Source organism: Sebastes umbrosus, chromosome 23 (assembly GCF_015220745.1).
Source record: "Sebastes umbrosus isolate fSebUmb1 chromosome 23, fSebUmb1.pri, whole genome shotgun sequence".
NCBI lineage: Eukaryota > Metazoa > Chordata > Actinopteri > Perciformes > Sebastidae > Sebastes > Sebastes umbrosus.
Genome location: NC_051291.1, coordinates 11,256,690 through 11,270,698, shown reverse-complemented (window position 1 = coordinate 11,270,698; position 14,009 = coordinate 11,256,690). Strand labels below are relative to the sequence as shown.

General features: G+C 41.7%; 1 protein-coding gene across 2 annotated transcripts in view; it reads right to left on the bottom strand.

Annotated features, from left to right (window-relative positions):
* Positions 1-14,009, bottom strand: part of lin7a (lin-7 homolog A (C. elegans)) — a 40,418-nt gene that overhangs the window by 16,912 nt on the left and 9,497 nt on the right. For both annotated transcript variants that reach the window (XM_037760007.1, XM_037760008.1), the window contains exon 2: positions 6,622-6,740. In XM_037760007.1, the coding sequence (XP_037615935.1) occupies positions 6,622-6,740 (119 nt within the window). The remainder of the gene's footprint in view (positions 1-6,621; positions 6,741-14,009) is intronic.

Genomic DNA, 14,009 nt, shown 5'->3' with positions numbered 1-14,009 from the left:
GAGACTGAACCACCAAAACAGTACAGTTGCGGGCGAGAAAACCAAAACAATGAGCTGACAGATGCTAAAACGCTCAGTAGAGCTAAGGGGAACTGCAGAGTCATATGACCCCTTTCACATACACATAGTCATTTGATCTATTGTTACTATAAAAATGAATTAGTAATGCAGCTTTAAAATTCTCTTATTCATAGCATTTATTAAACATATTCAATTTTCTTTGTGCATAAGAAACGAGAACTAACTGAGAATGTAGTGCGTTCTAAAGGAGGCGAAACAAGAAGCACATTTAATATCTTGCTACTTATTTCATGTGATTGCAGTGCCCTGAACAACGGAGCCATAACACGGAACAAATAGCTGTGTGCTTTTGAATGTCAGTCTGCTCTTGTTGTGGCTGCACTTTGCTCTAAAGGGGCCAGTTGTCCTGCAGGCATCTTTTCAATTACCCTTCTGCCAGACGTCTTTACTACCCATCCTTAAAACACCGCAACCACCAGTCCACCCTCTCTTACATGTTTTCATCTTGTCTGGTTCACCACAGTGGATTATCACGCACACAAACAACACACATTATTCTTGATAGGATCCCGGCGCTGACACCTGCAAGGAGGACGCCACAAAGCGAGAGAATAGAGGAAGATACCTGCGGGGCAAAGCGACGGCAAGTGCTTGTAACCATGGCTTCCTGCTTCCTCTACTGAGTCAGGAGACGGGGAGGAGGGAGGGGGGATGGGTAAAAGAGGTCTTAGCCTGGTTGATGTGGCAGGATTTAACAAAACACTTCCCCTCTCTGACCGTGACACAGAGAAAAATATCAGCCTTGCACGGGCTGAGTTTATGTACCTTTCATCCTTTAACTTAATGTGACGTGGGAGGCAGAGGCATCGGGATGGAATCAACACAAATCCTCCGCCCTCGCTTGCTTTTATAAAAAAAAAAAAAATCAATTATGTTGATTGAAAATCTCTGCTGAAGTGGAAAATCAACTGCAACGTTAACGCTGATGAAAGATGCTATCGCTCTGGCCTGCTTTTTGCACTTCCTACCTTCGCCAAGTGGGACTCTCCAACCTGATATACTGCGAATTCCCACTCTCCATCATTTCCAGCTGGTTAGCTCTTCCAGTCATTTCGTCTTGTGTCCTTCCTTTCCCATTTGCAAGGCTGATTGACCCTGACAACTCATTCACGCTGATGCAGTGAGACACGAGATCCCCCCCCCCCATCTTCCCCCTTCTCCGTCATTGATAAACGTGGTGGGGAAAGACAACCAGCTCATCAAACTCTGTCTCTTTGTCATTTAGCTCAACTCTGCTGAACAGACTCTTTCCCTGCTATCCATTCTTCATATTGACAGCCGGCCTGTCATCCTTAACAAGGCTGATTCATGTTCGCTAAATTCTTACGACGTAGACGTAGACCACAGGATCAGGTTTAGAGGTGGACTTATAGGGTGTTTTTTTTTTTTACTATATAGACAAGATTAGTATTTCCATCTTGTCAGGCTCTGCGTCAAGCTGTGAAATGAGCTACATCACACATGTGTGGAGGAAGGAGTCGTATCACAGATTATACACCAGGCCCCGACTTGAAAGAAAGGTCATCTGTAATAATGAAATGTCACAGAGGTGTGTGTGTGTGTGTGTGTGTGTGTCATTAAAATGAACAACAGGAGGGTTGGACTTACAGTTTAACCTATGTGTTTTATGGCTCTTTGCACACGAGGGTAGTTAACACTGATGGATGACATACAGGAAAGAGAAGTGAGCGCAGTCAAAATTAATCAGAATAAAAATAGGCTGGCGGAGGTGGAGGAAAACTGTTCCCATTAAAGGACTATACTAAAGCATATAGTGCTTTTTTTTAGACTGGTGGATGCATATTTCCTCTTCCAGGTGGCTACTGGATCAGTGCGAGTCCCACACTGCATGACACAAGATGTGGAACATGCAAACTCCTCAAATTGATCTGAAAGATCCACATTCCCATAAAAACATCCAGAGAAAACAAATGAAGATTCCTCTTCGTTCACCTCTTTTCAGCTATTCTGGTTCCGGTGGGCCCCAGAGCGCCACTTAGTGGGCTGCGGAGGTACTGCCAAGTGTTTAGATGAACCTCTTCAAAATCCAACGGCCGCTACTCTGTCTTTCAGAGGTTGTAGCGGGCCCAGAAGATATCATGGTATCATATGAAACTAGAAAAACCTAAGGAATCCATTGGTACCAACCAAGAGGCTAAATAACGCTCCAAACTTTTACAAAATTTTGGTGAGAAAAAACTGGCATGGCCATTTTCAAAGGGGTCCCTTGACGTCTGACCTCAAGATATCTGAATGAAAATGGGTTCTATGGGTACCCACGACATATGTCTCGGATGCAGTGACACTAAATGGAGTGTTTTTTTTAAACGAAAAAGTGATGCTGGAGACAACCCTGCACCTGTAAAAGTTCCAAAGCGTGTGGTGAGGAAATATTACCCTGAATACTTTGGATTCATAATGACAGGCAGTGGTGGGTGAGGGTAAACTGAATATTTATGTGGGTCATTACAGCTGACAGTGGCATAACACATATTTATAGCCCAGTTTGTCATTTATTTGGGAAGGTGGAACTTTTTTAACAATCAAAAGTGGGCCTCGAGTTACAAAAGGTTGAGAACCCCTGGAATATGTGTGAATATGTAAAGGTGTATCATGAAAAATGTCTTGATATAATAATAAAAAGACATTGCAGAGGGGATTTTTTCTTTGCTTTCTATGAGCAAGAATTGCAATTCATTGATAGCCGGGATAACCGGGCTAGATACAAAATCCAGCGTCCTCTTTTTCTGAAACCGAGACAAGGCCGAGTAAAAATGTGGTCGATTTCGAGACATGACCTTCAAAAAGTGGTCTTGAGACCGACCGACTTTGAGCACTACAACACTGGTGAACCCTGTGGTTGTGAATGTCTTCTCTAATTGTCTCGGGTGCAAACAGTGCATCTGAGGACACAGCTGCTCTTCCACCACAACAACTCAGCTTAATAACAATAATAATCTACAGTATGCAATGGCTAGCACTTCCAACTGTCCTCCAGCTGGCTCAGCACAGAGAGAAGCCGTCGTATCATCGCCTCTCACAAACCTGTAATCGACTGTAAACCATAGTCAGCCTCTCTGCAGCCCACTTATCCCAGAGCATCTCTCACAGTTTCCCTGGTGACTGTGTATAGCCAGCTCTTTGTGGGTGAAGTGGTCTGCATCTTTGCCTCTTGGAAAAAGGGCATCTGCTGCTGCTGAGGCCCTTTTCAGAGTTTTGTGAGAATCATCGTGGTTGCACGCCAGCGACTGGCACTGAGATCACTCAGCCGGTTGCCAGACGTGCAGTTGGTGTCAGGATGTGCCAGGGCTTCCCGGAGAGGGCCGGAGCAGAGCTGGACCCGGCGAGAGGAGAGTGCTTTCTTCCTCTCTGTCACTTTGCATGATGTCGGGGTTCTTACATAATGCTCTGTCAGAAGCCATTTCACCTAATTGGTGTCATTGCCAGTGTTGGCGACCTTTTCATTATCATGACGAGGCTCTGGCTGCAAGCAAAGCTTCTAATGAGTCTATAAGAACTATGATGAACAAAACTATAGACACATAAGAGCATCACTTTGAAGCAGTGTTTGGATATAAAATGTGTCCTCTTTTGTGTCCCTTTTTGAAGCATTGAGTTCGTCATTTTGGCCGTCACCATCTTGGTATTTGCAACCAGAAGTGATACGAGAAGGTGGAGCTAAGCTAAGGTATCCGGCTGCTAGCTGTATCTTTATATACAGTACATAGATTGTATTGGACATAGTCATTGTGACATTACTCATTGGTTTGTGGACTATTGTTTTGAAGCCTCGAGTTCGGCATTTTGGCCGTCGCCATCTTGGTTTCATGCAACCAGAAGTGACACGAGAGGGTGGAGCTAAGTACAACGCTGAATAAGACATTTTCAGGCGACCAAAAAGGTTACAATTAACTCTCATGAGCTGAAAACACACTGTGAAAGGGTTAAAGACGAAAACACAGACAACTCCCAGACCGTACAACACCGTGGTAGCGACCTATCAATCACAAGGTAGCCCCGCCCTAAAGCATCCCCTGCTTTATGGTCTATTTGACTCTGAATGGGACCATCATTTACTAAATGAACATCATGCTGTACTGAAGAAGACTTGAAACTAACGATTGAGACCATAAACTCATGTTTACAATGTTTACTGAGGTAATAAATCAAGTGACAAGTAGGGTCGTGCAAGTTTAAGGTACTTTCTGCATTGGCTTCACTACTCAGACCCGGAGGTAGCCCACTGGGTTTACCCCCTTATAAATATCTAAACAGAAGGTAACAGAACATGGTACGGTTAGAAAGTGAGTTTGGTAAACCAGAGATCTCAGCAGCTGGCCTAGAAAGCCTCGGGTCATTGATACAGATCAATACTCCAAAACATATTGTGGTTATTTTGTGCTCCGACGCCGTAAAATCTCATTTAATGTCCTTTTAATTTACAACACAACAACATCTGCTAATAGTCGGCTTTCATTCGAGGACAAATTGCATGTTGGCTTTGTTTACAATTAACTTGCAGCACGGACGCGGCATCTGTCATCCGTCTCTCTGCTCCTCAAAGTCCTGTTTGCTTAACAAATGCATGTCACTGGGTGATGCTACAGTATATCACAACAGACAGGACACTAAATACACAAGATGTGCTGTTATCAGCCCGTGTAGCGGTGTCATGTAGAGTGAATGCTCTTGTTTGTTTTGTCCTCCTGATGAATGGCGTTCAGATGATGGAGGTGCGTGCGTGTGAATGAAAGCATTTAAACCAAGAGGAGGAAAACTCCTGTTAGCTATTCACACTCTATTCCGTCCCTGTAAAAATGTGATTAAAACTAATTTCTAAAAGTGATTTGCTTAATTAAAATTCACTGTAACGAGTTTATCAAACCTTCAAGTTAATGAAATGCTCGTAAAAGTTTTCTGGCCTCGTAATTATTGAAATGTTCTGTGGGAATTTTTCATGCAGTCAAAAATTCACTGTTGCTGTTCAGCTCCAGCAGTAATAAAGCAGAGCAAAACATCTCACAATTTCATTATGCTGCAGTCATTTTTTGATTGATGTACAACAGTAACTTAAAGGTACACTCTCAGATGTTTTATAGCCATAATTTCTCCCAATTTACTGTTCTGCTGAGTTTCAAAGCATCAGTCGTGACGTGCTTGGAGCACATTTTGGCACTGCTGTATACTACAAAATCATGGAGTGTTATCTTTATAGTCAAGTCATGGAACAACTAAATTATATTAACATTTTAAGCATAGCAATAGCAGCCGGTTGCACCAGCTAATCACAATTTTAGGTGTAAAGTCAATGGTAAATTGGTAAATGCTACTACTAATCACTAAATTTGCCACTTAATTCACCTGCGACCGGCTAATCATTAGGGATGTCAACGTTAACGCAATTGATCTTTCGGAGGTTGTAACGGGCAGAGCTTTAAAGCTAGAGTGAAGATACTGCCATCTTATGAAACTAGATAACCAAACTAGAATCCATTGGTACCAACCATGTCATACTAGCTTGTCGCGAAGGAGGTTAAATAACGCTCCAAACTTTGGCGAGAAAAAACTGGCATGGCCATTTTCAAAGGGGTCCCTTGACCTCTGACCTCAAGATATGTGAATGAAAATGGGTTCTATGGGTACCCACGAGTCTCCCCTTTACAGACATGCCCACTTTATGATAATCACATGCAGTTTGGGGCAAGTCATAGTCAAGTCAGCACACTGACACACTGACGGCTGTTGTTGCCTGTTGGTCTTGAACCATGTTATGATTTGAGCATATGTTTTATGCTAAATGCACTACCTGTGAGGGTTTCTGGACAATATTTGTCATTGTTTTGTGTTGTTAATTGATTTCCAATAATAAATATATACATACATTTTGCATAAAGCAGCATATTTGCCCACTCCCATGTTGATAAGAGTATTAACCCCTTAAAACTCTGACGGGCCCGGCCGCTATTCTGTCTTTCAGAGGTTGTTGCCGGCTGAGTTTTCAAGCTAGAGTGAAGATACTGGCATCAAATGAAACTAGAAAACCTAAGGAATCCTTTGGTCTTCACAACAATGACCCGCTAGCTGTACATTATGCCCTACATAAAGAATGACGTACCACAGGCTCATGGAAGGTATCAATTTCAAATTTGAGTTGTAACTTGTATGGTGCAGCTTTACAAAGTAAAACTCTATGTTTACTAGACAAGCTGTTTTGGGGATTACTTCCCCTCAGTGTTGTATCACAGGAAGTGATGCATTCTACTTTTCTGGTTTGTTTGGAATAAACAGAAAAAAGGTGTTGACAACACAGCAACCATGACTGAACAGATAAAAGAGCAACAGCTTCATCAACAGCAACTCCAAGGACAAAAAACATCTCAGCGCCTGTAGCACAATGATCGATCAGAAGGAGTGGTAGCACTAGAAAGGTCATCATAAAAAATAAAAATAAATAACCAGTCTCACAGGAGAAAAAAAAGAATGAAAAAGACATGAGTCATGTTCACGGACCAGCGGTTCCCTCCCTTGACGGTGACTCACCTCTCTGATGGCTGTGCAGAACTCACTCTGAAGGACCTTCTTCAGAGACTGGAGCTTGTGACCGGGCACGTCACCCGACTCCTGCAGCTTCTCCAGCAGCTCGATAGCCCTGGCAACATCTGGCAGAGAGAGAGGGACAGACAACGGGTGTGAGTGGTATGTGTGTGTGGGCACTCATACCAAGGGGACAGAGCGGGGGGAAAAAAATGCCCCATTCAATTACATTAACAGCACAGCCACACGAGAAAGGCGCTGGAGCGAATCAATGGGTGGGATAATGGAAATAGACTCAGTCAAGGCCAGCTGGGGCAAGAAAGATAGAATAGCATCCATGGGTCGTTTGCATTGGCTTAGCTATATGCATGAGAATAAGGTAGTGAGGGAATAAGTCAGGCACTCGTTGCCCAAAGGTAACCCTTCTTGGTAAGTGTAAGGCATTACAAAGCATTTACACTAAACTTAAGCCTTGAGTTCGAGGCTGTGACTCCGAGGTCTACCGAGCTCTCCTTCCTTAATTATCTGGAGCTCAATGAGCGCGCCAGCTTGGCTGATTAATTTCTTGCCCTCTGAAACTGGCAGACCGAATAGAGATACATAATGGAAGGAGAGGGAAGCCATTTGCTACTCAATCACTGGACTTCGGACTGTCAGGTCAATAACATGCTTTAATCAGCTCGTGTGTCCAGAGACCCGCGACCGCACAAAGAGAGATAGTCGGTGCGGTTTTACAGTGAAGCTGTTATAAATATTCCTGTTTTGTTTTAGTTTCACACGACCCATTCTCGCTCCCAACTCGTCAAATATCGTCGCTTGGTCAGTGTCGATAAGAGTATTGAATACTTGACAAAAAATGTGCAATTAATTTAAGATTAATCGTGATTAACTATGGAAAATCATGCGATTCATCGCGATTAAATACTATATCGATTGACAGGCCTAAAACCAATGTACACCCATACATATCATTATTAGATGATCAGAGCAACTGGCGTAGTATAAAGAGTGAGAAAGTCCACGTAGGGTGGGTTGGATGGGTCAAACAAATGCAGGACTTTCACCGCTGTTCATGTCCCATGTGAAACCGAGTTAACATTGACTTATTTCACCATAGTTTTGTTACGTAACTTCCGTACTTATTTTACTTAACAAACATACTTATTTTAATCCAAACCACGATCTTTTCCTAAACCTAAACCAAGTCGTTTTGTTGCGTAAGTAAACCTAAAAACGAAGTAATCATACGTTAGAAGTTTATTTTGAAAAGACACTATATGCATGTAACGTTATTTATACTACGTCACTTGGTCCGACCATCAAATTACGCCGTGGTAGGGTTTATATTGGAGTTAGTTGAAACCCTGGTTCGTCGCTGATGCCGAGTTGCACTTACCAAGCGGCGGTATTTGACGAGTTGGGAGTGAGAATGGGTTGCTGTGTAACGTCGTGGTATTTATACGCCTTCCTGTCAGACCGGGTTGTTCGATACTATTATAAAATCAGGCGTCATCATAACAAGCAGTAAGTCAATACAAACTGACTAATCAGTTTCTCCACACTGGCATCTCACTAAAGGCTGCATCAGTGTCTCTTTTCACACAGTATACAGTGATAAATTGTGCGTAGAGGCATCAGACACTCACACACACGCTGATATTGAATTGTGGGAATATGGGAGTAACTCAATAAAGCAGACGGCAGACAGAGGAGCTGTTACTGTTTGCAGACCTGTGGGAGACAAGAAAAGAAGTAGTCTCCAGCTCTGACTGTGTGAACACTGTATAAGGCCATAAAAAGGAAATGTGGAACACGCTGAGATCGTGCCCTTTATTGCATTTTGCCTTTTATACTACAAGCGGAGACAATGAGCAGAGAAACCCAGGGACTGTTTCTATTTCAAGCGCTCTTGTAATGAAGTGCTGAGGATTATATTGATCTGCTTGAAATTGCAAGTTCGGGTTCCCATCGAGACCGGTTACGGCCCGCGAGAACTAGTCCGGCGGGAGTTGTATTGGCAGATGAGAGAGCTGGCAATGAGGCGAGTCATCACAGTGATGCTAATCAGCCATTAATCAAACGGCTCTACTCAGTCTCATGTACCTGTATATGAAATTATACACAATGTTGGCTATAAATGTCTTGGCACCAGATGCGGTCCCCTGATCCCTACACCTATCGGCGCACCTGCTTGTCATTCCCCAGTTAACCTTTCGCTAAGCTTCGCCCCCCTTAGTTACTGTTGCTACGCCTGTCAAGCTCTCTGTTCCTACACAACAAATAATACAATTTACAATGATACAGTAATGCTGGCAGATTTGCCACTTGAAATTCTTACTAATTCTTTAAACAATGGGTTATTGATTTAAAAACGAAACCTATTATGCTCATTTTCAGGTGCATACTTGTATTTTGGGCTTCTACCAGAACATGTTTACATGCTTTAATGTTCAAAAAACGCTTGGGCTTTGTAAATTTGCAGACCTTTTACATGCACAAAAAACTATGTAACACAATAAAGGAAAGGTGAAAAGCACAAAAGCATAAATGGTCCCCTTTAATTAATTCAGAGGAAGAGAAAAAAGCATTTTTATCATTTTTTAGCCAGCAAACATCAATTTTGCCAAAAACATCTGGGTAAGTGAAGCGTGACGGACCAGAAAGTTGTAATTCCACCGTTTGGCCACTACAAAGATTTGCTAAAAAAGCCCGGAGCGCTTCCTGGGGGCTTGCACTTAAAACAACTACAAGGAACTTTCGTGTTGATTTTGGCGGCCCCTGTGGACAAAAGCGGTAGTGTTTCCATGAACACCACCGCATCGTGTCGTAAAGATCTGCAGCTGCCAGACTCCCTTTAGAAAACCGCCCATTTTACTGCAGCAGGGTCCGACACTTCCGGAGTCTGAGGTTAACCTGTATGCCGTAAATCGTTTTGTCCTATGTTGCGGGGAATCAGACCCGATGACAGGCATTGAGAATAACTACCGGCATATAGAAATAGACAATCTTCTCTCTGATGGTCTCGTTTGCTTTTGTAAGTCTTATAGAGGCATAAAGTATTACATTGAGACTGTTTCATAACCAGTTAAAAGTTCCTTGTAGTAACTTGCAAAACCTGCAATGACTGATTTTGGCCACTTGGGGGCAGCAGAAACAAGTTGTGAATACAGCGTTGACAAATCATCATATTTAAAGTTGATATGGCGAATCTCTTTGCAAGCAGTTCAGTATGTATACTTACGGAGCAACATTAGCATTCATCTGGAGTGTTGTGTTGACCACCTGGCAAACGAAAGGCCAATATTCATATTCACAGCCAGCGTTTAACTATTTTCATCTGAAAATAAATCCACCATATGGGGTTTTAAAGAGCTGATATTCTGCTAAGTATGCCATATTGATATTTTCTATCAAGGTTTTCGGGTCAGTATTTTTTCCCTCTATGTCTGAATATCAAAAAACACAGATTGTGAATAGCTTGTAAATGAGCTGGTACACTTCCAAGCAGCAAGGGCATCTGTCTCTGAGGTTTATGAGCATTTCTTTCTCATTAAACGGAGGTCAGAGGCCATCCAGGAAAGAGTTTTTCACCCTCCTCTGCTGTTATTTGCTCTCACATGCTCATTAGCACCATTTTCTTTATCCACATCAAGGACTTCATGGGCGTCGGGAACTTCAAAGATTGATATTGCAGACATTTTTGGTGCTGCTTTTATCTCGCTGATCAAAAGTGACGCCTGCCCATTTCCTGTTGTAATCTGTCCAACTTGAATTCGGGTAATTTTAAATTCCACCAGCTTTGCATCAAACATTTACGACTATTGTAATAACGGTAATGCTGTCAGCCTGCTCCAGTCAATATATGTCATGTCTCTTTGCAGTTTTATCCCAACGTAAAAAGCACAGGGACACATAAAAGTTGATTAGTGTGCACACAAAATGGGTGGTAATAATCATATAGCTCTCTGGTTCACACGGAGCAGCTCAGAGGTAATGAAACGCTGGCACTGTATTAGCATATTTACCCGTTATTGCTTCCAGTGATATCTAATCTCTGTGTGTGAAGATTTTCTGCTTCGTCGCCACACTGTTTTCCACACACAAGGGAGATACCGTGTGGTGTAAACAAATCAAAGTATGATCTTAGTGTTGCATGAAAACTGGCACATGCCTGCTGGATTATTTCCAGCGTATAATATCGTGCAAGAAAAAAAACCTTTTGTTTGCGTCTTCAGTTCTGAGCCACACGGATTTAAGCAAAACTGCCCCATGAGTGCACTTCAATACCCACTGCTCTGTACGCTTGATGTAAAAGTGGGACATCAGATGAGCTGTGTGACTGATCAGAGGGATGTAAAAAAAAAAAAAAAAAAAACCCAGGGGAAGAGGCATTGAATTGGCTGATTGTGTTCCATGACGGCGCAGCAGAGATGACTGCAGGGGATCGCGGTTACGTCACATTAACAGGAAAGGATTCCTGAATCAGATGTGCAGCGGAATGACATATTACATTACCTAACAGTCTGGCAGTGACAGGGTGGAAGATAAAGCTCCTGGATGACCCCTTTGCACTCTGATAACAGTGACATGGTGAAAGATCACACTCCATGTCATGTTGCACCTAGAAAAGAGGCCGACAGAACAAACGAAGCACAGCTGAAGATAACACTAAGTATGTGCTCGACACCCACATGGTGTGCCTGTTATATGCACGGTCTATGAATAACTTCAGCTGGAGGGTAACACAGGAAATACGATCCCACCCGTAACTCTGCTATGCAATAACAGCATGCATGAACGCTGCTGGATTTAACTCTTTTACAATATGTCATAAATAGATAATAAACTGTATTTTCAAGCCATGCATTATTGACTTCACTAGTGGTGGAACAAGCACTGTATTTAAGGTACTTGTACTTTACAGAACATTTTCAGTAGCACTTTCCCATGTCTATAATGCTATTATCTGCTTATAGCACTGTATAATTATAGTTACAAGCACTCATAAATATTCATTATCATTTCTAACAATCATAACACATTACAAAGCATTTTATCATGACTTATAATATTAAGTATCATAATACTTAATAGTTGCCGGTCACTACAGGGATAATGTACAGCAAGCAATAAAATAAACCCAACCTGAAGGGGTTTATTTCACAACAATGACCCGCTAGCTGTACATTATCCCGCTTATTACACGGCTATTACTTAAGAAATCAATAATTTCATACAAAAACGGTCAGTCAGAGTCCGACATCAGAACTGCGCCTATAGCAACGGTCTGTTATACATAGCAACGGTCTGCTATAAAGAAATAACAGACCATAGAACGCCATGATTGACCAATCAGAATTGAGTATTCAACAAAGCTGTGTAATAATGCATTATAATCAGTGTTATAATGCATTATGATATGATTATTCTAAGTGGTCATTGGGTGCTGCTTCAAGGGAAGTATTAAATACCTGAGGTATAGGCAGATATAATATATTACAAGCTGGTCATAAGTCACTATAAGCAACATTAACATTCAGTTGGAGTCATGTCTCTAGCCACCTGATGAATGTAAATTCAATATTCACTCTCCTTGAGCTCCGTTTTGGGATTCAAGCGACTCCTGAGGGAAATATCCGGCTATTTAGCTGCTAAATGCTCTGCTACGTTCACCAGCTAGATGCTGACTGTGTCTGCCTGCTGAGCAGGTAGTGCACAAAACCCAAAACTATAAGCTAAATGCTTTGTAGAGCTGAGGAGAACAAAGTCAGGTGATAGTAGTCATAGTCATTTGATCCGTCGAAAATACAAAAATATTGATTATGCACCTTTAACCTCTGTTATTTATCTTGATATTCCATCCTTGCACTGCTCTCCTGTGAACATTTCTCGCCTCCCATGCCACACCCAGCTGCACAGCTGTTCCCAGGCGTTTCAGTTTATATACCTGCCGTTTCCTCTCAGCTCTCCACCAAATCGCCTGTTGTGCAACTCAGTCTTTGCATTCTGGCCTTGTTGTTCCCGCCTTCCTGTCTTGTTACGTCTCTTCGCTTGACTTTTTGCACCCTCTGCCTGCATGCCTCGCCCTTTTTGCAGGGGCAGACTTTACCAGGTCCCCAACTAAAAGGGCCCCAAACAGCTATAGATTTATTAAGATGTTTAGATATGGAAAATGTTGAATTATGTTACTATTCTAGCTCATTGTACAAAGAAATAACTTACAAAAGGCCACTTAAAAATATGCAACTCAACTCTATACTACTTACTGTGTACTGCTACTTCAGAGGAAAACATTGTATTACTACATTTACCTGACAGAGAAATGTTACTGGTTATGTTGCAGATTCAGATTTGACTCACACAACAATTAAAATATAATGCATTATTATTCAGTAAACTATTATATTAGAATTGAAAGCTCCACCTTGAACAGACGTTAAGTAAATTTAAGTACATTGTGCTGATTATACCTCTCTTTCACTCTTCACTTAAAGAAAACATTTGAATGCAGGACTTATACTGTGCGGTATTAATAGTTTTACTGTTAATAGTTAATAGAATGTTAATAGAAATTCTTTGTAACATAGATATTAAACATTATGGCCATAACTAAACAGGTCTCAAACCATGTATTTTGTAGGTACATGTAGCTACATACTTCTGAGACGTTATAGCTGGCCCTAACAAGAAAAGAAAAAAAAAGAAAACTAAATATATAAAAATTAAAACTAAACCTTTCTGAAAAACTGAAACTAAAACTAGAAAACAAACTGAAAACTAAACTAAACTTGAATAAAATAAAATAAAAACTAATGGAAAGTTCAAAACTATTATAACCTGGATACAGTGAACCTTGTTTTTACCTGTTTGCCTCACTTGTCCATTTGAGTCTGTCTTAATGAGCTGCGACATAAATAAATATTTCAATACTTCTGCCACCACCGGACTTCCCAGTAATCCTGACCAAATCACTGGAAATACAGCAGAGGGAAATCAAGTTCAGCCCTCAAGTGCTTTATTGTACTGTTCTAGACTTCAATCTCAACCCAGAGACCCTCTGGGGGCCTTTGGGGGATTCATTGGGTCCAGATGTGTGCAACATCTGTACACGTTTTTACATCCGCCTCAGTGAAAACTATATGCTCCACGTTGACAACGGAAAGTCTGCCAAATTTAGCATATCTCTGAAGCAAACAGCCTGTATGCAATTAGGTCATTCACACTGTGTAGTTTGACAGGCTCCTCTCCAAAGGAAGAGAAAGGGGAGCTGATGCTGCTGTATCTAAATGAGGATTTTCTTTTTTAAAGAAGGGTGACACAAGAAAATCTTTTTCTCTCATTATCTGGCAGAAAAAGGCTTTAGGAGAAAACACACCGAGATAGCGCAGTGTGCA